Source organism: Hipposideros armiger, unplaced genomic scaffold (genome assembly GCF_001890085.2).
Source record: "Hipposideros armiger isolate ML-2016 unplaced genomic scaffold, ASM189008v1 scaffold_605, whole genome shotgun sequence".
In the NCBI taxonomy this organism is placed as follows: domain Eukaryota; kingdom Metazoa; phylum Chordata; class Mammalia; order Chiroptera; family Hipposideridae; genus Hipposideros; species Hipposideros armiger.
Genome location: NW_017731955.1, coordinates 648,646 through 672,598, shown reverse-complemented (window position 1 = coordinate 672,598; position 23,953 = coordinate 648,646). Strand labels below are relative to the sequence as shown.

Genomic DNA, 23,953 nt, shown 5'->3' with positions numbered 1-23,953 from the left:
ACAAATAAAGAAAATTTAAAGTAATATTATAAATGAAACTATGATAGTTTTATTTTCATTTTCAATTTTACTTCAGAGCCACATGTACCTACCCAAAGAGCCGCATGTGGCTTGCGAGCCGCAGTTTGCCGACCCCTGGTGGCTCTTCCATCTCAAAAGTTTGCTGACCCCTGCTCTAGAACAAAGGTTCTTGATGTGGAGACTCACTTTGTAATTGGGTTAAATTTAGCCTGTCTAGAATAGGAAAGACCCCAGGCAGCTTCCAGGAGAGGCCTGAGGATAGAGAACTCCACTGGGAGCCCACGTTTTGTCAAGGGGCTGCCTAGAAAGAAGCCCTAAGGAAGGGGCCTTGCACCTCTGGCCTCTGCGAGCTCAGCCACAAAAGGGAGGCTGTTCTCCGAGTGTCCTTTACTATTGGTTCTATGAACTGAGACCATGTGTCCCCTCAAAGGCTACAGCAGCTGCTGGCCTGGTAGCCCTAATGCACCTACTCACAGTGAGTCTCTCACACAGGGGGAGGTGAGAGGACAGGAGGGCCAGTGGTTTGGCCCACTCCTCCTGCCCACACTGCCCCTCCCTTGCTGTGAGGGCCAAATTACAGATTGAGAGAAACCCCAGCCAGCCTTGCTGGAGGATTTTCAGATCAGGGGCCTGTTTGTGACGAAGGAGGGAAATTTCGAAGTCTTCAAAATTCCAGGGGACCAGCCAGCAAGGGGAAAAGTGCTACCTCACTGGGCTGGGGTCCAAGGTGGGAGCTGAGCCATGGAGAAAGGAGGGAGTGTCTGTCATTTGGGGACCCTACTATGTGTGGCCCTGAGCTGCAAGCCTGTGGGGAAGGGCTCGTTAACATGAGGAAACCGAAGCTCCTAACCCAGAGTCCTTGGCCTGAGGTCACTGCGCCTGTCTGACTCTGCTGGGACTCCTACCTCATTGGCCCCAGCATCCCAGCTCTTGACCAGCCTTGAAGTGACACCTTTGAAGTGGCAGTCCTGAGGTGGTAAAGACCCCAGCTTGAGTAAATCACTTGTTTAAATCCCTTCTATTAAAAAAGGGGGACGGGTCTCACTGTGAGGCAAAGTGTTGGTGGTTGTCCCCCTGCTGGGACCTCAGCACCCATTCTGAGCAATGCTAAGTGGATGATTTTCCCTAATAGGCCCCTTCTCAATTTGGCCTTTGTTTTCTCAGGGCTGTGAGGCCTTGACCTCACTGCAACAGGGTAAGTCAGGTGCCTGGGGAATCTAAGGAGAGCTTCTCTCAGGCTTCGGACCTTCTGAGAGCTCCCTGGGCAGTCTCCACCTCATGTTTCCTGGCAATTTAAGAGCCACATATGCAGAGCAGAGAGTCCAAAGGACTGGCCACAGACCACACAGACATAGGAGGTGACAAGGCATTCAAACTCAGGTGGCCTGGCTGCGGAGTGCATGCAGATGCTCTAAACGCACCTGTTGATTTGAGAAATCAAACCTGATCCATTTATGTTTCTGAGAATCCTAAGCTAGTGGGCTGGGGAAGTCCCTGACCGCCTCCTCCATCACATGCCTCCCAGCTCTCAGACGCTAGAAGCTGACACTGGGGAGCCTGCTGGGTGGGTGGTGTTAAGAGGGCAAGAAAGCTTGGTTGGCACCCTGAGCAGCACCAGCAGGGGCCCTGGAACACCCTCCCCTTCCCCACCCTGCAGTCACACACCCATCTCCTCTGGTCCTGCGTGGAGCTTGGACCCATGTCAGAGCAGGGCAATGAGGCCCCAAGGTTTTTCCGTCTTTGCCCAGGACCTCCCAGCATGTAGAGCCACTACAAGAAGAGAAGTCAGGGACTCTGATGGCTTCCTGAACTCCACCTTCTACTAGAATGAGTTCCTCGAAGCACCCCTTCACTCAGGACAGTGTCTCTCCTCTGTGTTTTGAGCACCATGACTCCTTCTAACTCAACATGAATGTCGCAGACCTTCCTTTATTTACTCAACATAAATATATATTTTGAAATAAATTACATATGTAAAATACATTAGATAGCATGAGTTAAATATATTTTATTGGGTTGTCGGAAAAGTCATGACGCATTTTTGCAACGAAAAACAGAAAAAAATACTTTTTTTTTTGCAACGAAAAACAGAAAAAAATGACTTTTCCGACAACCCAATATATTAAATTATGTACCAGGAGGTAAAACACAACCAAAAGCAATGGTAAAATTAGAAATGTCCTTTCATCTAGTGAGATAGATATTTCTCCTTCAACCACAGTTAAGTCTATGGGCTCAGCTCCATCCCGCCCTTCTGCCCTGGCCCATTGTGTGATGCAGGAAGCCAGGTGGGCTGCTTTATTTTCAGAGTACAGGCAACCTTCCACCCCACCTCTAGCAAGAGTCCGACACCCCACACACCCCACTGAAAATCACCGCTCGTGAGCTAAAACGTGTTTCCTGAGTGGCTACCATCTGCCAGGCACCAAGCACATGCTGTTGAGCACACAGACCTGGTCTCTATTCTGTTGGAGCCTCTATCTTCTGCCCACTGAACGAATGAAGAAACCAAAAGCCGGAAAAGGGAGGGCCCTTGTTCAGTGCCACACAAGTCAGTGGTGGAGGCAGGACAAGAGCCAGGCTCCTGACTCCCTGCCAGGGCCCCACACACGTTTAGAGCCTCAGAGACTCAGCTTCCTTGAAGAGGTGGAACTACATGCTGGGGACCCAGCCTCTTCCTCCCACTTCGTGCCCACCTAGAGGGCTCCCTGAGCCCACAGGAATTCCTCTCATAATGGGGTGTGCCTCCTTCAAGGATGGACAGTGAAGTAAGAGTTTTTCTGTACATTTACTCTGCACGGGTGTTGGGTGCTGTAACCAGAGCCCCTGTGTTCTTACCATTGCAGAGTTTAGCATCCAATTCCAGAGATCCCAGAATTCTTCAGTGTGAACCCACAAAGAATGGATGCTCAATCCAGGTGGAGGAGAGGCAGGAGAATCTTCCAGCCGAAAAGCAGAACTTATACGAAAACACGAAGGTGTGAAAGAGAACAGTGTTTGGACTCCTGCGTAGTTCCTTGACTTTGTGGAAACATAATGTGGGGTAGTATGAGGGGAATCCAACAATAGTGGGGTCAGGCGTGCAGGTAAGGGGACAGTGGGAGCCATGGTGGCCTTTGGAGCAAGGCAGTGTGGACAGATTTTTGCTGTGGGAAGACCATTCCAGTGGCAGGACTGGTCAATGGACTATGGCTTTCTCTCCTCTGAGCCTTACTTTCTGCATTTCCAGGATAACTAGTGTGAAAACCCAGCTTTGGAAGCACTTTGGGAATACCAGCGGGGGCAGCCTTTATTCCTGCTCGTGTTATTCTTTGAAATAAAGCTATCTAGTCCCTGCTCCACCCATCACTTGCCCTGTGATCTTGGCAAAGTCACCCCCTCTCTCTTAGCCTGAGATCCCCAGTGGAAAAGTTGGGGTAGCCATCCATCTCTTCCACAAGGGCTTGTGAGTGGGATGAAGACCCAGGAAGCTCAAGGCTATGCTGGCCAAGCTGGCCTCCTCCTGTGAGCAGCCGTGTTTATGTGCATGTGTGTCTGTGCACATGCATGTGTGTATACATGTGTGTGTGCATGTGTGTACATGCATGTGTGTATACATGTGTGCATGTGCATGTGTGTGTGCGCATGTGCACATGCATGTGTGTGTGTGCATGGGTGCGTGTGTGGTGGAGGTCTTGTCTGGCTCTGTGGAGTGTGGGCTGAGCTCCCTGGGCCTTTTACAGACTGTTTATGATGTGCCACTGTGGCAACTGCCCATGATTAGCTGCTCCACAGGCTCCAAGGCCTGGGAACAATGGAACAAAGTGGAAGGAAAGAAACTATTAAAGGTATGGGAGCCTCAAATGTCGCCTTCAGTAATTCAACCTGTCACTTGCACCTGTGCTATTCCTCTTAGTGTTAGGGACCTCTCTCCCACACAGCCCTTCTCTGCCTGTGTCCACTGCTTCCGGCAAGTGTGAGGAGTGGAGTAAATAGGACGTAGACATAGCAGTCAGGCAGACAGGAGTTTATGTGCCCCTTCCCCCACTTGCTAGGTGAGCTGTATGCCTGGGCACCTTGCTCCACTGCTGTGGGCATCAGCTTCCTTATCTGTGAGATGGGGAGGGCACCCTCATCCACCCATAGGGTCATGTGATAACCAGTGACATCATGGGGTGGAGAGCACATGCCACACACAGTGGGTGTCAGGAGGTGGTCCCCAGAGCCTAGGCGTGAATGTGAGGAACACTGATAGGGAGCTGATAACCCTCATTGCTGAAGGATTCCTCCCTCAGCCCTCCCTCTGCAGCATTGACAGGAATGGGACTTACAGGTCTGTGTTGCCTAAGGAAGTGGACCTGCCCAGGCAAGTGATAGAGGCGAAGGAGTGAGGGAAGGGGACGAGGAGTGATGCACGGCTGTGGTTTGACCGGGTCCTGGAGCCCTTTCTCTCCCAGTTACAGCAAACCCATTCCCCCACAGTGCTTGATCCCACACCCAGCAGGGGAGGTCCTTGCCTAAGCCCTGCACGTGCCCAGTGTCACTGTCCCTCGTGGTGACCCTATGAGATAGGTATTAACAGCCTCCACTTTACAGATGAGGAAATTCAGGCAAAGGAAGGATGAGAGCGTTGCCAACATCCCTCCCAGGGCCTGTGGTAGGAGCCAGGCCCCCAGGACAGGACATGCCCACTCTCCTGGGGGAAGAGCCCAGGAAGCTGTCTAAATTAGCAGGCACCTGCAACGCTCAGAGAGGCAGCAATGTGCCACTTCAGTCAAACCCCCAGAGGGCCCTCCTGACAGTGGGGGTGATTCCTGGAGCCCCTCGAATCTCTCCCCTTACATAGCTTCCCAGCAGAAGCTCTAACAGGCCTTAGTTCTAGGACTAGGTCACACCTTGTGAAAACCCAGAAAAAGACTTTCACAGGCCTCTGCTGTGGCAAAGTCTCTGTTTTCCTGTCCAGCTGAGCTGAAGGCCTCCCTTCCACCACCCTGGTCTCAGGCTATGGCAAGGCCGTCCCTCTCTCCTCCCAGACCAGCAGTGCCCCTACTCCCACTGTGCCTGCAAACACACATTTGCATTCTCAAAAACCAGGCCTGCCTACTAGAGAGCAACCTTCCCTGAGACCTCGGGCCTTAGTGAGCTCCCCATCACAAGGGGAATGCAAGCGGAGGCTGGTGCTCTGGGTCAGGGAGGTCAGGAGGGGCCTCCAAGGCCTCTCCCCTACCCTCTAAAGCCCCTGGCCCCAGGCAGTGATCCGAGCATAACCCTGCTGGCACAGCAAGGCCCTCTTCCCACTTGGAAGTGAAGTCAGAGGATGGGATTTTCAGAGCGTTTGCTTCAAGAATGTGCTGACACTACACCAACATGGCGGGCTTCCTGCAATCTGCTTCTGCCATGCAGCTATGTGTTCAGTACTTCGATCTTGTTGGCCTGCACCAGGTCTCCAGATAGCAGTCCCCAGGCAGAATCCCAGCATCCCAGAGGACAGATGAGCAACACCAGACCTGATCACACCAGTGGCTCTGCCAGGTCAGCCTTATCTAACACTCGACATCTGAAAGCCTCACCAGCATCACGTCCCCTCAGTCACTGTTCCCTCAGGGTAGAGAAGGAGTCTACCCCTGGGATGAGGGTAGGTGATACTCTAGGCCAAGCATCCCAGCCTCAGGCTCTGAAGTCACAGGCATCCCCAGGTCCTGTAACCCAGGGCTGGCTTCACCAGGACTGTCCAAGATGAGATGCTGACAGCACAGTTCCTGGCGACATCATCAGGGTTGCTTGTCCACCACCAGACCCAGCCCTGAGTCCTCATGGCCCTAGTACCAGCATAGGGCTATGAGGCCAGGACCCACACCAAGGAAACCAGGGGCCAGGTGGGAGTGACTCCAGGACCTAGTGGCCCAGGGGGCCATTATCTCTGTATGACATGCTTGATGGGACCATAGCCTCCTCCTGCATGACCATCTGGGTCAGGGACAAATAGTGCTCACAAGTGTGTCATGTCATTGGTTTCCTGACCCTCTGGTGTCGGAACAAAACTGGAAAGGCCTCTTGGGAAAAGGTAATGCTATGATGATGACTACAGCCATCTACATGCCTCAGTTTCCTCATTTTTTTAAATGGCGATAATAATACCACCCCTATTATAAAGTTAAAGGGATTAAAAGAGTTACAAAATGAAAAGCATAGTGTGTACATTATCTCTAGCTTTCACAGCAACCCTGCAAGAAAGACATCCCCATTCTACAGAGGAGGAAATGCCCTGGAGAGATCCAGGGACCAGCCCAAGGGCAGCGAGTGAGGAGGACTGGATTCCACAGCCAGATGCTGTGTCTGTGCCCCCTCCCCCCACACAGCCTGTAATGAGGAGCTGGAGAGTGTGCCGAAAGGGGCCTGTTTGAGCCCTGGGTAGCTGAGGTGGGATCTGCACGGCACACCAGAACCAAAAACACCTAAGCAGCGGCCTACTTTCTGGGATTCGTAGATGCCCAGAGTAGAGAGGTGGAGAGATCTGTCCTCAGAGCAAGCCCACTGTGTGTGGGAAGTAAGATGGAGCCCAGAGCAATGCATGGTAGATGGGTCGGGTCAGGTCAGGCCTAGGGCTGAGCAGGCTCTTCACTGGAGGAGTGTGTGTGTGTGTGTGTGTGTGTGTGTGTGTGTGTGACTCTGTGTGTTTGTGACTATGTCTGTGACTATACATATGTGTGTGACTGGGCCTGAGTCTCTGTGTGTGCCTGTATGTGTGATTATGTATGGCTATGTGTTAATGTGACTGTGTGTGTGCCTGTGAGTGTGTGAGTGTGTGCGTGCGCGCGCGCCTGTGGATCCGTGCCCACCTAGGTGTATGTCTACGTGACACTGTGCAGGACCTCCGTGGTGTGTTTGGAGTGTGAGTGTGGGTGCGTGTGCGTGTGTGTACATGTATGTGCACGCCTATGTGGGAAGGTTTGAGAGAGAAAGAGCACATGACCCAGTGCTTGAGTTGGGCAGTACGGCTCACTACATTTCCTGGTTGGCTGAGAGTTAATCAGCAGTGCCTCATTGTTCCAACCTTTGTAGAATGTTTTCTTCCTCAATTGTCTGCATCTGCTTTTGAAGAGGGATGATGACAGCCTGAAGGATGTACAGCGAGGGTGACCAGGGTTGGGGGGTTGGAATCCATGCTGGCATTGAGAACTAGCTCTCAAGGTGGGGCATCCACCGGGAGAAGAGCTGACCCACACGGCGGCATTGCTACCCCCAAACCTCTGCAGCCTTTCCAGGAACACGGAGCACAGATGAGTTCCCGGGGGCCAGGAGGGGGGCCTGAGATGGGAGGGAAGGGGCCAGTGCAGTGTGAAAAGTACTTTCTAGATGGAGTGTTAGGGGGTGAGGGGTGGCAGCCTGCTCAGAGCTTGGCACAGCCCAGAGTGCCTGAGACATCACCAGGGTACCTCCAGGCCCTGGGAAACAGGCAGGTTCCTTCCAGTCCTGAGACCTGGAACTGCGATTCCTGCTCCCAAAGCCAAGCCTGGAGTTAAGGCAGGCTTCTCTGGTCGCCTGGACTCCTCCAACAGCCCTGGGATTTCTTAGACCCATTTTTCAGATGACTCGAGTACTGCCTGCAATTAGCGCTAGTATGTGAAAGTGACACCCGGGAGTTTCTTACAGCTGACTGCCCTGTCAGCTCAGAGTGAGAACCTGTGCTCCTCAGGAGGACTTTCTGCAGGAGAGGAGCAGTGGGGGAGGGGAAGGAATGCCAGGCAGGCACAGCCCCGCACAGCACAACACAACACAGCACAGCAAACCCCTGGGTTGGGGAGAGGGCACAAAGACCCCAGAGGAAGGAAAGAGGAGAGAAGACGCTGAGATCAAAACTTCCCCCACCGCCTTTGTGACTTTGGCAAGTTGTTTGACCTCCCTGAGCCTTAGTTTCGTTGTCAAACTGAAATACTCATAATTACCATAGGATCTGGGGGAGAACTAAATGTGATTTTGTATGTGTGCGCATGTACAAAGTTGTCAGTATGTAATGCGTGGCATCTGTTGATTTGTTATTTCTACATGGGGCGGGAGTGCAGGAAGTGAGACGGGCAGGGTAAAATGAGTAAGAACACAGTGGGCAAGATGGCCTAGCAGCCAGGGTGCCAGCCATGTCCACCACTGCTGCCCTTGCTGAGAGCTCCCTGTCCCCCTTCCCTAAGGGGGCTCTGTCTTGGTGTTCCAGCAAACTTAGAGAGTTCTTCTGGGAGCAGATGGATCCACAGGCATATCCTAAGTTCTGTCCAAACATGTGCTTCTGTGCTGTGTGACCTTGTACAGGCCTGTGCTCCTCTCTGAGCTTTTTCTGTCAAGTGAGCAATTGGACTTGGTGGTGTGTAAGAACCACCTTCCCTCCTCCCCAGGTACCTCCCTGCTGCTGAAAGGACGGAGGCTCGGGGCATCCAGGAATAGGAATTGGTAATAAGATGCCATCAGGTTCATTCATTCATTCTCTCATTCTTTCATTCCTGTGACAAATACTTACTGAGTACATTTTGTGTGCTGGGGCTGGAGAGATAATAGAGAACCAAGCAAATGTCACTTCCCTCATAGAGTATCTTATCTTCTAAGTGGGAGAAGATGTGATAAACAAGTAACTGACATTGTGTGTTAGAAATTGGTGGTACATCAGAGTAAATGGGGTAGGGGTGCCCCATTTTAAGTAAAGGGGTCAGAGTGGACCTTATCGAGAAAGTGAGGCTTCATGGAGAAGGCATCAGTCAGGTGCTCCCTCCTGCGTGCTCCCAGGGCCCTTGGCTTCCTCCTGTAAGAATTTACCCCAGTGTTCTCTGGTCTGCTTCCTGGAGAAGAGTCCGATTTCACCTCTGCTTCCCCAGAACCCAATCGGGGCTCAATCCACATGAGTGATAGGATTCTGTATCTAAAGGATTGATCCACACAGGTCTGGAGCAGCGGCCTTGAATCTGGGGTCAGGAGGTCTTGTCACCCGTGTTCCCCCGAGCGGTAAATCCTTCCTGACACCACCCACCCTCAGAGGGAATATCAGCCTGCCCAGCCCCAGACCCTGCAGGGACATACCCAGGGGCAACAGACCCTGCTGTGTTCATCGCCTAGCTCCGAGTCCACACCAGGCCCAGAATTCCATCTGTTGCCAAATTCCAGGGCTGGAAATAATGAGGCAAATTGTCCCTCACCACTGATTGACTTTCAAGTTGCTCTGCTAAACTGGGTGCAGTTGAAGTTTTAGCAAGTCTCCCGGGGACCCCAGGCGGCTTCAGTTTCAGCCTTGTAAAGAACTGTTAAGATCCAATCAAAATAAATAAAATCAGATCCAGGAAAGCAATGTGTTTGTGACTGCAGACGAAACACTCAGGATATTCATGCTGAAGCCCAGCACCCCGTTTTCTCGGGGATTCTTTACACCAGACTGGCATGGACCCGTGATCTCATCAGCATCTGTTCTCAGAGGCCCAGGCCGCCGTGAGCCTCCTGCCCCTTTGCGACTGGAGAGGAAAGTGCAGGCCAGGCTGGAGCACAGACTGTGTGACTCAGAGAGTCCCACTCCGTGGCTGCAGGGGAGAATCCTACTCTGTGGGCCTGCAGAGCCTTACTGGGCTGCCCTGTGCCTAGTTCTGGGGATGTACAGGCCCTAGATGCACATGGCGCAACCATGGAATCAGAAATCCTAAATTGTGAGGTGCCAAAGCCATCAAATGCGAGTGATGGACTTGTCAACTGTCAAGGTCATAGGTCAAGGTAGAGAGTGTTCCGTCCCAACGCTGGGAATCACTAAGCTGGATAGCCTAAAGAATCTCTTTCAAAATGCTCTCAGCCCAGACCCTTGCTCTTCTGGACACACGGTGAAGCAAATAAAGATCAGGACAAGGTTGAAGAGAGAAGCGCTCTCCCACCTTCCTGCTCAGCCAGCCACCCCTCACCGGTTCCACATGTGCCCCCTCCCCTTGACCTTAACGACATCTTGTGTTTGATGCTTCAGCTGGAATTTCTGATCAAACCCTGGAGGAAAAATCAAAGGTATTTGAGAGAAAAACCCTGTGCAATGCCAGGAACCACCTCCCCATTCCTAAGGTTCAGCGAACTCAACGGGGACGCCAATGGAGGCCTTCCTGCAGTTAGACAAGCGTCCAGGGAGCCCTGAGAGATGGCTGTGAACAACACCCTCCTATTGGAAACGGAAAAGCAGGCCCCCAGAAAAAGAGGACATCACTCAGGGCCACTTCAGGAAACCATTCAGAGGCAGGTTTGGAAGCCAGGCCTCTGGTCCCCACTCCTACTTACTGGCCGCCTGACCCTTCCAAGAGCTGTATTCATTATTGACTGGTTGGCGCCATGTTTCCATTTGCCAAGCTTCACCCAGTCCAAGCCAGGGGGTCAGATGGGGCCTCTCTCAGTCCTGTCCATGCCAGGCCGTGCTTGCAGGCAGGCAGGCAGGCCTGGGGCAGAGCCCGTGCTTCCCGGGCTTGGCTGCCCCCCACACTCGGCGTGCTGAAAGGCCCCCTTGTACGGCAGCCTTGCCTCCCGGCCGCAGCGCACAGCCCTGTTCTCTTACCTCATAAACGGCTAATTTGTTACATATTTTCTGACGCTGTAAATGGGAGAACAAAGACCTTTTCTCTCTCATATTTTTGTTCAATTATGTTTGTGGGGGAACCTGATCCCCTTCAAAGGGGGGCTGAGGAGCTGAGGGGGAGCCTCCCAGGTTTGCTGACCTCCCAGGCCTGCTCCCGGGCCTGAGCCCCCAGGGCTAGCTGCTGGCTGCTTGGGCCTGGTGTGGCCAGGAGGGAGGGCAGCGAGGAGCCCCGTTCGTGTCCTGTGAAGGCACTGGGCTCTCATCTCCAGGGGAACAGATGTCAGTCTCAGAAACAGGAGGCAGGAGGCAGACGCCAGGACTGAACACAGGAGGTACTTTCCACACTCCATACCTGTGCACTGCTGTGGCATGGGCCTGCCAGGCAGAGGATGAGCTCTCTGACACTACGCCAACAGCCCCTCTCCCTATAAATGCTGCACGTCGCCCAAGGAAATGTGGCAGGAACTCAGAGTGGAGGGGACTTTGGAAAGAAGTGCCACAGCTGAGAACCCCTGCACTGCACGGTTTCTGAGGCCCCTCTTTAATTCCAAGGCTCTGGCCCGCGTTTGGGCTTCTGCCCAGGTCTGGCTCCACATCTGGGTTCCCAGAGTGCTCCTTCCATCTTCTTGTGAAAAAGCACACTTACTGGGTTTGAACACTGGCTCTCTCAATTGCAGAAGCTCACAAAAGGAGACAAACACGGGCTGGAGCTGAAGGGAGGCCTTCTTTGAGGAGGTGAGCTTCTAGGTGGGGCAAGATGGATGTGTGGGTGTGGACAAGTGGGGGCCAGCAAGGACCCCTGCCCATGATCTGGAAGGGCCCTGGTAGCAGGTCCAGGCAGGGCCGTGGAATGCCAGCATGGGCCTGAGGCCCCATGAGAAAGTTGCAGGCAGAGGGCTAAGAGGCTGAAGCAGCCTCCTTTTGCTCGAGATGGATCCTAGAAGCAGACTGGCCCTTTAACCAGCACTTTTGGGGGTCCTTCTGTGCTCCCAGAGGCTCACACTCAGCCGGCCCTCCCCAGTCAGGCCTGCACAGCAAGGAGGCTTGGATAGCCCTGAGTATTTCCCGTCTGCAGTGTAAGCAGGTCTTTGCTCATCCAGAATGTCTGACTTCTCTGTATTCTTTTCCCAAGACCCAAGGCTCAGATTTCAGTTTCACATTCTTTTGCCTCGGGTCTAAAAACATTTTCCCTTTCTGTCGTGGGGGTAAGAAAAGGATAAGGGGGCACAGAAGTCTCAAGCTGCCCAAGTAAAGCAGACAGATGCCTCATGCTTGCCTTAGTCTGCATCTCCCAGCTTGCTGTGTGGCTGTGGGCGATTCCTGCCCTCTCTGGGCCTTGGTATCCTCTAAGGACCCTCCCTCACCTGATGTTTTCTTGGCAAAGTCAAAGTCTCCAACTCACTCATCCCGCTGCTAGGAAGTGTCTCCTGTGACTTTGAACAGGCAAAAAGTGGGAGAAGCTGGGACTGTATTTTAGTGGGGGTTTTTTTCTGTGAGGTCAAGTTCTATGCAGCTGTCTCCTTTGATGCACTCTACCAAGAATGTCCATCCCCTAGCTGTCAAGGTCACAGGTCCCATGCCAGGCCCACGCAGTCTTCTTTACTTCCTGCCATTCTGGGCTTGCTCCTCCTCTGTCCATCTGCTCCCCTGAGTGGGGCTCAAGACTTCCTGCAGTGGAGGAGAAGAGGGTGAGGGCTCAGCCCCAAAATTCAGGGCAAGGAGAGGGGGAAGTGTGTGCAAGGAGAGAGACTCAGAGCCCTGAGTTTGAGGGTTCTAGAACATCCAAGCCAGGAGGATTTGGAGTTCTAGCCTGCCTTCACTTCCTCCATGCATCCCCAAATCCCCCAGACCCAGGTGGGACCTCCTCACCTCTCCCAGCCCAAAGAAAGTTAAGGCTGTCTCCTGCCTATACCTGTGCTCTTCTAATCCTTCCTCCATGCAACAGCCAGAGGGCAGTTTCTAAACCAAAAGCCTGACTGGTCAATCCCGGCTTCGCAACTTCAGTGGCTTTTCATGGTCCCTCAAATAAAGTCTGAGCTTCAGATCTCACCTCTGCTCCCTGTTCCAGTCCCATCTCATGCCCTCCACCAGCCACACACTATGCTCCAGCCCATGAGATTGTATTTCCCTGGACTTGCCAGCTTCTGCCAGCCTTTGCATGGGCATTGGCACTCCCTGGAATTCCTTTTCTTGCTTTTCTGCATGACGAGTCCATGTTGCCACCAGGTGTCCCTGCAGAATCACCTCCTCTGTGAATCCCGTATATGGTCCTCCCCCTGCAACATGAGTGTGTCCTTCTGTTGTATCCATCCTGAGCCTAGTTTTCATGAGTGATGTTAGCATCTTGTTGCAAATCTTTCTTGGGTACCTCGTCCCTTGCTCCACCCCCACCCTGACCTTGAGTCCCTTGAGGAGAGAAATGGTGTTGACTTGGTTCCGTGGCCCCAGCACCCAACACAGGGCGAATGCAGAGTGAATGAGAATCCAGTTCACACACGCTGGCTCCTCACAGCCACCCGCTGCTGCTTAGGAAACAGAAGTTTCTTAAAATGTCTTAAGGAAGGAGAGTAATGCTTTACCAGATTTTTAGAACGCTAACTCACTAAGCAGGGTGAACAAATATTATTCTCCCCACTTGGCACATGGGTGACCTGACACTGAGAGAGGAGAAGGGCCTGTCCCATGTCCTCATAGCAGCGCATCACAAGAAGAGCCAGAACAGGAACTTCACACAGCCTGAGTGTGTGTAACAGGGTCCGGATGTGAACCTGGGTCAGAGCCCTACCCTTTCTGTTGCTGCGCAGTGTTCGTCCCTGAAGCACTTGGTAGTCTGTGGCCTAGCAGAGAAACGATTCCACTCCCCAGCATGGAGCACTCACAAAGCCAGCCCCTGACTTCCCACCCCAGGCCACCTGGAGGTGCCTGCTCCAATCCCATGCTCCCTGGCTGCCGCCCAGGACCAAGGCAGAGCAGAGGTCCCCACAGTGCTGGAGGGCCTGTGAGACTCCCCCCTCCTCCCTGCAAATTGGTAATTGCTGTGTGGTCAGACCAGAAGGAATTAGACAAGCCCTCTAGGAATTTCATACTGATTTTGCAAATGAAAATGGAGAACTGCCTTTTGAAGTCTAGGCAGCTGTGTCAGCAGGCAGGTCTGACACAGCAGGAAAAATAAAAACTACACACTTCCAACCAATGGATGCAGCCACTTCGTAATAATAACGATGATGATTGTAACCAGGGCCACTGCCAACCAATTGCTTACTGTGTAGACCATCATCCCTGAGACATAGGTCTCAGTCTCCTCATCTGTGGGTCCCCATCCATTTCAGCCACCACAGGCCACTGGCCCACTGTCTGAAGATCAGGCAGAGAAGAGCCATGTACACCTTCTGGGTAGAGTGCAGAGCTCATGGCCTGAGATCGAAGGCCCTTCACCACTGGATCCCCTCCGGTCCTGACTCCTGACACTCTTTAAACACACCACCCACTTCCATGTCCTCTGTCTTGAGCATGTGTCCCTCTCAACTGCACTCATCCCCGCACAGCCCAGCTTACAGCCTGATCCTGTCGCCAACTCCCAGGCTGCATCAGAAACCCCCACTGAGGCCTCAAGGCCCCTGTTGTTTTTTATCTTTTATCAATAGCTTATTACTTGGTTTTATACTCACCTGTTTCTCCTTCTATCTTCACCACCTCGAAGTTCCTCGAAACTTTATAACAGAATAGGTCAATCTAGATGATTCTCTGGTACATTTTGCCCTTTTTTCTTCATGTGCAGTGTGTATTCAATTTAGGAGATCAGAAGTGGTTACTGGAGCAAAAAAAAAGATCGATATAGGTGTCAAACAGTTGACACCAGGGACAGTGAGGACTAGGTGCATTAAGCCTGGGCAGAGCTAAGGCCCAGGCCACGGAGCCCCAATAGTAGGAGAGCATGGGATGTCACTTCCTTCTCTGAGCCTTAGTTTCCCTGTCTGTAAAATGGAATCCGGAATATTGGCTTTACAGGGCTATTATAAAGAATAAATGAGCTTTCATACTCAAAGTGCCTGGAACTATAGGTTGTTTAAATCATGAGATGGTGGGGTGTCCCTGTCCTAAAACGTTGGGCTCATAAACCATGGCTTCCAGAGCTGAGAGGTACGCCCACAACCTCATGTTACAGAGGGGGATCCTGTGACCTGGAGAGTGGGTTCCCCAACTGGTCTGTCGCCAGAATCTGGGTCTCCAGCCTCCCTCAGGCTTATCTGTGCCTAAAGTTGAAAATCAAGGGACCCCTTTGCCTTCCAACAGGGCAGACCCCACATAAACTCCTTTCCTGTGGACCCCAAGCCTTTGGGCCTGCCCCTCCCACCCAGCCCCAGCCCAGCTATCAGCCTCCCTACCCAGCAGAATGCTAATCTCCTCATGTGGGTGGCTCTGGATTTATGAGCATTTCCTGGCATGACTTGAAGGACAGAAGAGGAAAGCTGGGATCTTTAAGGGTGGTCTTTGGGTGGAGAAACGAGGCATTCAGAGAAAAGGAAGAAAGCTAGGGTGAGTCAGTCTTTGCTGCCAGTCCAGGAAAGCACAAAGGGCTCAGCCAGCCCACACTGCAGGGCAGATGGAGGATGTGGCCGGTACCGCCGGGGTCCAACGGGTGGGCGTCCACAGAGCAGGGAACATCTGTGCTAGAGGCCAAGTCAATGGTTCTTTGGGTTGTGGCTAAGGGTTTGTGGCTAGGGTGTGGTGAGGGAAGGGAGGGGCATGCTCGGTTCCCTCCACCCCTTTAGGAGGAAGACAGAGCTGCCTTCATCCTCAGTCTGATCTCCTTGCTTCATTCTTGCCTCCCCGGATTCTCCACCAACAGTTACCGCAGCAGCCCTCTGGTCACTCTCTCCAGGGCTTCCCACCTCCCTCAGGGAGAAGCCAAAGGCCTTCAAGGCCCACTGGCCCAATGGGATGTCCCCCACTGCCCACCCTGCCATACCTCTCTGACTGCGTCTTGCAAACCCCCCTTTGCCTCTCCAAACAGACCCTCTGCTCTCCCTGCCCTGAGCCTGAACTGATATGACATTACCTGGGCTCCTGTACCCTGGTTCCAATGGAGGAAGCTCTGGCAGGAGGGGAAGGAATTGGGGATATTACTTGCCCCCATCTGCTCCCCTCCTCCCTGCAGGCCATCATAGTCCAGGCCAAGGAGAAGAAACTCTGCTCCCCTCCAAAGTCTGTGGCTCTGGTCAGGTTCAGGTCCCTGACAACCAACACCATTCCCTCTAAGGCTTAGGGACAGGAAAGCTTTCCACCGCTGCTACTCCTCCTGCTTCACCATATCCTTTTCACACTTCTGTGACTATCTCCATCATTCAGCATGCTTCAGTCACCCTTTCAGCTAAACTTACAAATTGGAACTCACTTTACTGGCAATGCACTATCTGTTTTCTCTTGGGTCCCTGCTGAGACAGACCTCATCTATTAGTTCCGCCTCACTCACTCCTCTCCAGCCACACCTGCCCCCTTCCTGCCTCCCACACCCATCAGGCTTGCTCTGCCTCAGGGCCTTTGCACTTGCTATTGCCTCTGCCCAGACCACTCTTTTCTCAGATACCCACATGGCCACCTCCCTCATCTCTATCAGCTCTCTTCTCAAATGTCACTTTTCATTGTGCCTTTCCTGGACATCATATCTAAAATGTCAACTCCCAGAACACACACATACACACACACACACACACACACACACACACACACACACATACACGCTTTCTATATTCCTTGCCTCATTTTTCTCCTTAGCAGTGATAACTCTCCAACATAGATATTTTACTAGTTGTTTTTGTTTATTGCCAGCTTCCTCCTATAGGAATGAAAACTCCATTAGGCCAGGGATCTTTATTTGTGTTTACTGCTGTACCCCCAGGGCCTGGAACAATATCTGCTACCTAAGTGCTCAGTAAATGTTTGTTTAATGAATGTGTGAATTGGTCTTTTTCATGGGTTGGTAAAACAAGGCCCGGGGAAGAAAAGTGACTTGCTTAGGGCTTCCTACTGGAGATTGGATAGTGACCAGCTCCTGGTCCTGACTCCCAGCCCAGACCCAGTCCCGGCTCCAGGAAACCTGTGTTTACTTGGATGGCCGCTGCTCAGTAGCCCGGTGTCCGAGACAGGATTCTGTGCTGCAGGCCCCGTGGGGACTCAGGATACTGAGCAGGAAGCAAGGAAGTTGTCGGCACTGCTTTGGTGCTGCTGATGGGGCAAGAGAATAAATAAATAAAGCTCAGCCAGAGCCTGGTGGGCTCTAACCTTTGAGGAAATGTCCCCCTGGCTGGGGAAGGCTTCCTGTCGTGCAGACCTGCCCTCCTCCCCAACCTAGAGCACTGACTGACTGATGTAGCCCAGGGTTCAGGGGGCTCAGCTCTCCCAGCTTTGTGCCCTGGGAGCACTGGGTCTTGGCAGGGAGCTGCTTGGGATGGGTTAATGGGATAGGTGACTCATTCAGCTTTTCATTTATTCATTCTACAATTATTTATGAAGCATTTACTATGGAAGTCAGGCATTTTGCTCTCTGCTGGAGAAACAACCACAACAAAGGCAAATGATTTGCCTGCTCTTGGAGTGTCACCGTCCAGCAGGAAGCATGAGCATTATAGAGTAATGCAGCAAGAGGGGGTGCAATGGTCCAGAAAATGTCCGGTGCTTTGGGGGCTCTAAACAGGGGACGTTCTCCTGAGGAAGGAGCACCTGCAGCCAGGTGATAGGGGAGTGTGAACAGTGGGTGGAAAGAGGATTCTGGGTAGAAGGGGGACAAGGGGAAAGTCCTGAGGCTGGGAAGAAGAGCTCAGCACAAATAAGGGTCTGAACGAGGTTTTGTCAGGACAGGGCAGAGTGAAAACAGTGTAGGGAGGCCAGTTCCAGGTGGGGTTACCTTGGCACTGGCGACCCCTTTCCGCTCCTCATGTGTCAGCTCTGACCAGGCCCCAGGGCTAAGATTCCAGCACCTCTCCTGTTTCCCGGCTGACTGCTCAGAATTGGGCCTCAAACACTGGCCCCTACTTGTCTGTTTATGTCTGTCCTTCTTACCACTGGTTGGGTGGAGGCGGCTTGGCAGGTCAGGCCTAGGGGAATCAGAAAGAACCCAGGACCTGTCGGCTGGACCTGTATTTAAAGTCCCACTCCAGTCCTTCAATGTGAGACCTTCTGCAAGTGACTTCACCGTCTCAAGGCCTCAGTTTCTTCATTTGTCATGTGGGAATAACAATCTTTTTTCCAGAAGGATTATGGCGTTGGATGGTTTCTCCACATCCTTACAATGGCCTGTGGAACCTAACATGCTAATCAACTGACCTTATCTCCCATCACTCCCCTCCTTATTTACTCAGACCCAGCCACCTTGGCCTCTGCTCCTCCTCACATATGCACAGGGCCTTTGCACCTGCTGTTCCCCCTTTCCTCATCACACCCCACCCCTTTCCTGCTTCATTTTCTCTATGTAATACATACTGTATTTGTCAGGGTTCCCCAGAGAAATAGATAGAGAAATAGATGATAGATAGGTGATAGATAGAATTCATACATATATATACATACTTAATTACATACATTGATTTATTTTAAGGAATTGGCTCACACATTCTGGAGGCTAGCAAGTCCAAAACCTTCAGGGTAGGCTGGAAACCCAGGGAAGAGGAGTTGATGCTACTGCCTTCCCTGAAACCCAGGGAAGGCAGTCTGAGGGCAGAATTCCCTTTCTCGAGGGAGCTTGGTCTTTCTTCATTACGACCTTCAATTTATTGAATGAGGCCCACCCTCATCCAATTATTATGGAGCATAATTTGCTTTACACAAAGTCTACTGACTTAAATGTTAATCTCATCTAAAAAGTATCTTCACAGAACCATCTAGAATAATGTTTGACCAAATATCTGGGTACCATGGCCCAGCCAAGTTGACAAAATTACCTATCACAGGTCCACCTCTTGTCAACTTGGCACCCATACGCATCTCCTTAAACCATACTTACTCTCCAAATAAAGAGAATAACAAGGTTATAACTCTGCCTAACATGATATAAAGATCCTGTGTACAACCAAACACACGAATGCCTTCCCCAGAAGAGGATGCAAACTCCTTGTGTGAGGTTTACTCTTCTCCTCGATACCCTATAACTTAAATATATGATGTAAAGTTAACAATACTTAAATACTATGATATAATGTCAATGTATCTTATGTTACATGGTGGGGAAGAAGAAAAAGAAGAGATAATAGAAAACAAAGATTTTGCACACACACACACACACACACTTAACAAAATAAGGAAGAATAACAAGAGTCCTTGTTTCTGTAACTGATCACATGGTTGTAGCTGGTATGTATAATGACCTTCTTCCATTACCACTGCCACTACCATATTCCCATTGCCATCACCTCGGCCAATTGTGGTTCTTTATCTGGCAGGGTAAAGAACAAAACTTTCATTCCCAAAGGTTCTGGGCCATTAGTAGTCCTGTCTGGATTGGGTTGTTGTAGCTTTCCATTGATGTTAGTTAAGCACAGGGTGCGGTAATATTAAGAGATGCCCTAAGGGATCCGCTGTACTCCAGACTTACTCTTCCTTACCTCTGTTGTGGAGTAGCAAACCAATTATCCTTGGTAATCAGGACCAGTCATCCATCTAGCACAGTAAGTCCCTTCTTTGACTGTTCATACAGAGGCACGAGGAGCCCAAAGTGGCCAGTTCAATAACCTCAGTTCAATAGAATCATTGTTGTGTCTGCAACATTCTAAATGTTAACATTTGACTAATCATTTTACTGATTCTTTGTTTTTCCCCCTAGCAGGTAAGCTCAATGAGAGCAGGATTTGGGTCTGTTTTGTCCCTGAGCAAATCCCCAGCATCTAGAGCAGGGCCTGGAACATGGCAGGTGCTCAGTAAGCATCCCTGAGTGGGTTGGGGGCCTTTGCTGTGATTTCTCTGGGAGAACTGCTTCATTGCTCACATCAGAGTCCCAGCCTCAGAGCCAGGACTATCCAAAGGAGCCCACGGTCCCCACATCGTTCATGACAAAGCAGACCCTGCTGCCTTCCTCTCACAATGCAATGACATTGCGGAGCTGTCAGGTGAACACAAAGCCTCAGTGTTCGCCATTCCTGCCCGCTTAGGACTGTTTACTAGACTAATCTGGAACAATAAACCCGTCCCCACCCTCCTGGCGCCTGCCTCATTCCATCCTAGGCCCATGTTTGAAGATGTGTTTAAATTCTGGGCCTACACACAGCAGACGCCGCGGGCCAGCTCCTGGCCAGGGAGCACTGGTGAGGCGGGCGGGGGGGGGGGGGGGGGGGGGGGGGGGGGGCACCGGGACGCTCAGGGCCTTTTGGTAGCCCGGTCTCCACACACGGCCATCCAGGGGGAGCGAGGCGGCTCTAGCCTTCACCTGGTGTTTGTTATTCCATGTCAAAGCCTTATCATAAACATTATCCTAGAGCGGGCCACCGAGGCTACAGGCAAGGAGGGTTTGTTATCCTAAAGTGGCTGGGAGCAGAAGGCATCGAGGCCTGAGCGTCCATGAGCAACGCAAGCTTGGGAATTCAGGGTGAGTGGGAGGGAGGCAGCAAACAGGGCAAGTCGCTTCTGCACAGGGCTTAGCAGCCCGACTTACCACCCTCTACTGTCATGGCCAATTGGCAATTCTGCCCCTAAAATGAGCTCCATGTGGGTAGAAACCAAGCCCAATTAATATACCAGCCCCGGATCCCTGCAGAGAATCAACAGAAGGTAAATGTTTGTTGAATGAATAAATGAGTGTAGCTTCCCTATGTCTGATGGAAGCACCAAGAATGCATGGAGGAGCACATTTTACTTTGAAGTCCTGGTTGTGGGGACTTTGTCTAGAGCCAGATAGACATGATTTTAAACCCAGCTCTGTCTTCTATAAGCCCTGACTTAGGCCCGTCCTTCCCTTCTGTTTCTTTGGTTTCCCATCTATAATAGGGACACCATCCCTGCTGGCCATCTCCCAGAGAGAGCAGAGGGAGGCCTCAGCGGGCAATGTTAAATCAAGGGGACAGATCCATGGCTGGATTGCCCAGGCCCAAGTGCATGCCCCATCCCTCTCTAGCTTTGCCACTTTGGGCGAGTTACTTAATGTCTCTTTGCTTCAGTTGTGTGTGTTTTTTTTAATTTATTAAATAGGACTAATACTAGACCCGCCTCAGCGTTGTTGTAAAAATTAAATAAATTAATATGAGCTTAAAGGGTTCCCAAGACATAGTAAGTGCTCAATAAACATAGTGATCCTAGCAGTGAATGGATGAGGACTGCCTCATAAATTGCAAAGGATGGATACGAGGTGTGAGGTGTGGGGGAAAGGGCCTGTGACTCAGTGTCAGCCTCCTTCCTTCTGAAGCAGTTTCTGAATGCCTGTGGTTCAACAGTGAACAGAGAGGCAGGCTTCCTGCCCTCACCGAGCTCTCGGTCTAGACAGTCAGGGAACAGCAAATTATCTGAAACGGACACTTCATTAGGTAAGTGCCAAGACTAAGGGAAGCACAGGGGCCTGCGGGAGGCACCAAACCCCACCAGGGACCAGGGGAGTCCAGGATGACAGGCCTGGGTTTCAGCCACAGCCCACCACACTCCACTGTGCCACGCTATAGACGCCCCTTCAATGATCTGGCCTCAACGAACTAATAGTAAATACTCCCTGGTCATTTCTGGCTGTTTCACAGGCTCCAGAAGGAAAATGGGTATGGCAGTGTGTGGAAGATGAATGTGGATTGTGCCACTGGGCATCCGGAAACCCAGCCCCAGTGGTCCAGAGCACTGCAGCGCGTCCCGGGTTGGGTGTCAAGAGACTTGGATATGAGCCCGTTCTGCCCCCAGCTCACTATGTGACCTGGTGTGAGCCCCTTTCTGCCTATTCTTGGGCTCTGTCTCCTCTTCTCTTCTATATGATGAGGGCTCAGGCTGAGATTAGTGGTTCTCAAACTGGGCTCCAGGGTACCTATGGGTTCCATGGAGAAGATTTAGGAATCCCTGTTACAGGAGGGTCTTGAGTCAGCGGGACTTCAGGTTCCAGCCTGCCTCCCTTATGTCAGCCAGGGAAGTTTCTATTTTCATCTGCTGCACGTTTTGAATTCTAAGTAAGGTTCCTCTGGAAAACAATAATAACAAATAAGGATTCCATAGCTAAAAATGGTTTGAAAAACCACTGGACCAGATGACTTCCATGGGCCCTTCCAGCTCCAATCTAGAAAGGTTTAGGCCTAACTCTTTTCTTACAAGTGTTATTTAGCAAGCATTTATCCAACACTTTCTACATGCCAGAACTGTTCTTAGCACCCTACAGATTGTAATGTGCTTAATTCGCTAGAATACCTCCCAGCTCCATGAGGGGCACATAACTGAGGAAGTGATTTTGTGTAGCTAGGAAGGTCCAGGGAAGCCATTTCCCCTCCAGGCAGGTCTTCTGGATGCCTGAGCAGATGACCTCACCACAGGTTAGATGGTGCTTGGCCCCACCAACTCTGAGAAGCTTCAGGGCAGGTGTGTGCAGCAGCAGAGTGCGGTTACAGAAAGCCTATGTGTCCCAGCCTCCAGAGGAGGAGAACAGCTTGACACAGATGCTTTCATCCAAGGCATGTGCCACGTGGGAGAAAGTGCCTGTTGCCTTAGCAATGTCCTCAGCAACAGGGCCACTGCCTCCTGTGATCCATCCCCAGCCACCATGCTGCCATCAACACCCCGCACCAGGTGGCTGCAGATCGGATTTCAGAGGTGATGGCCAGAGCCTGGGGAAGGCCCAGAATGTGGGATGGCGGGGTCTGACCTCATCTCCAGCCAGCTCATTAGAGGGAGCAGTGTGGGCTGCTGCATCCCAGCGCAATCCATCTCTCCTGCCCGCTGGAAACAGCAGTAGGAGGAGATGGGTAGAGGTGACCTCACAGGCATAAGCTTGGCCCCATTGCCCATGACGGTATTTTGGCCAGATTGGGTGTACCTATTGCGTGAGCTTTTCTGTTCATATTACATGTTCCAGAACCATGTGGCTGATGCCACTTGGTAGGAACTCCTGCCGTGCGCTGGCGTGCCCCAAATGCAGCAAGTCCCTTCCCCCCCTGGGCCTCAATTTCACCATCTAAATGGGACATTTTAGATAATCTGTCAGGGCCCTTGTACCTCGGGCAGGCCATTTTCCATTAGAGCCATGGTCTACAAACGCCAGAAGCACTCGGGCCCTAGAGCAGTTCCCAGGGAGCCTCTTAAAAATACACATCCTGAGCTCCACCTCAGAGATTCTGATCCTGGGGTTGGGGCCTGGGCATCTGAAATTCTGTATAACATTCCAAGTGATCTCCATGCCTGGCAGGTCTGCCTGGAGCACAGCTGTGTCCCCAGACCCAGCATGGTGGCCCAGAACACAGAGGGGCTTGAGGAACACATGCTGAATGTCAGCCTGGGTCTGATTCGGAGGGGCCTAGTTCCTAGGCCTTGGCCTGGTGTGAGGATGGCTTCTGGAGCACGTGGCATTTGGGTTAGGCCTTGACATCTAAGTGGGCTTCCTGTTTGTTTTTTCATTTGTTTGTTTTGCTTTGTTTTGAGGTGCTCTTGATTACAAAATAAGTCTGCGCTCATTCTAGAAATTTACTAAGTCCAAATGAGTCACCCCTCATTCCAAAGCCCACAGTGGGGTTCTCATTTTGCCATGTCATTAGATAAAATGTTGACACCCAGAGCAGGAGTGGAGACCTGGGCAGGCAGAGGACTGGAGATGAGAACGGGCTGCCTGTGTTCAGAGGCCAGGAAGTAAGCAGCAAGAAGCATGGAAATATTCAGACTGCGCCAGCTGGTGCCGGCCCCATACACCTTCTCTGTTTCAGAGCCTATGGCCCCACAGTCCAGAGGGAGCAGTGCTGGTCCTGGAGGTGTCAGAGACTTCAGCCGGGTCCCTGAGCATGGCCCTTATTTACCTCTCTTTCCTCTGCCCAGGTGTTGTTCGCCCTGAACCAGACGCTGCTGCAGCACGAGAGTGTGCGGGCTGGGAGCCTGCAGGCGCCCTACACCACAGAGGACCTCATCAAGCACTACAACTGCGGGGATCTCAATGCTGTCATCTTCAACCATGACACGTCCCAGGTGAGGATCCGCTCCTCCGGCCCAGAGAGCCTCTGGGTGGCCAGCTCCCAAGGCCCGGCCCACGTGAACCCACCTGGCATTTATTATTTAGATAATGACTGTGAGCCAGGTGCAGGCAGTCTTCTCTTCAGCCATAGTAAGCAGGAGCTATTGGGATCCCCATTTTTCCCATGGGGAAACTGAGGCTCAGAGAGGGAAAGAGACTTGCCTAAGGCCACACCACTCATTAGTTGTTGGCTTATCAAGTGATCAAGAGAAACA

General features: G+C 51.8%; 1 protein-coding gene across 4 annotated transcripts in view; it reads left to right on the top strand.

Annotated features, from left to right (window-relative positions):
- TRABD2B (TraB domain containing 2B) overlaps positions 1 to 23,953 on the top strand; it is a 215,959-nt gene that overhangs the window by 151,906 nt on the left and 40,100 nt on the right. For all 4 annotated transcript variants that reach the window (XR_002121970.1, XM_019624752.1, XM_019624755.1 and 1 more), the window contains exon 3: positions 23,546 to 23,692. Coding sequence is in view for 3 of the 4 variants with exons in the window: in XM_019624752.1 (XP_019480297.1) it covers positions 23,546 to 23,692 (147 nt within the window). In the remaining variant the exon portion in view is untranslated. The remainder of the gene's footprint in view (positions 1 to 23,545; positions 23,693 to 23,953) is intronic.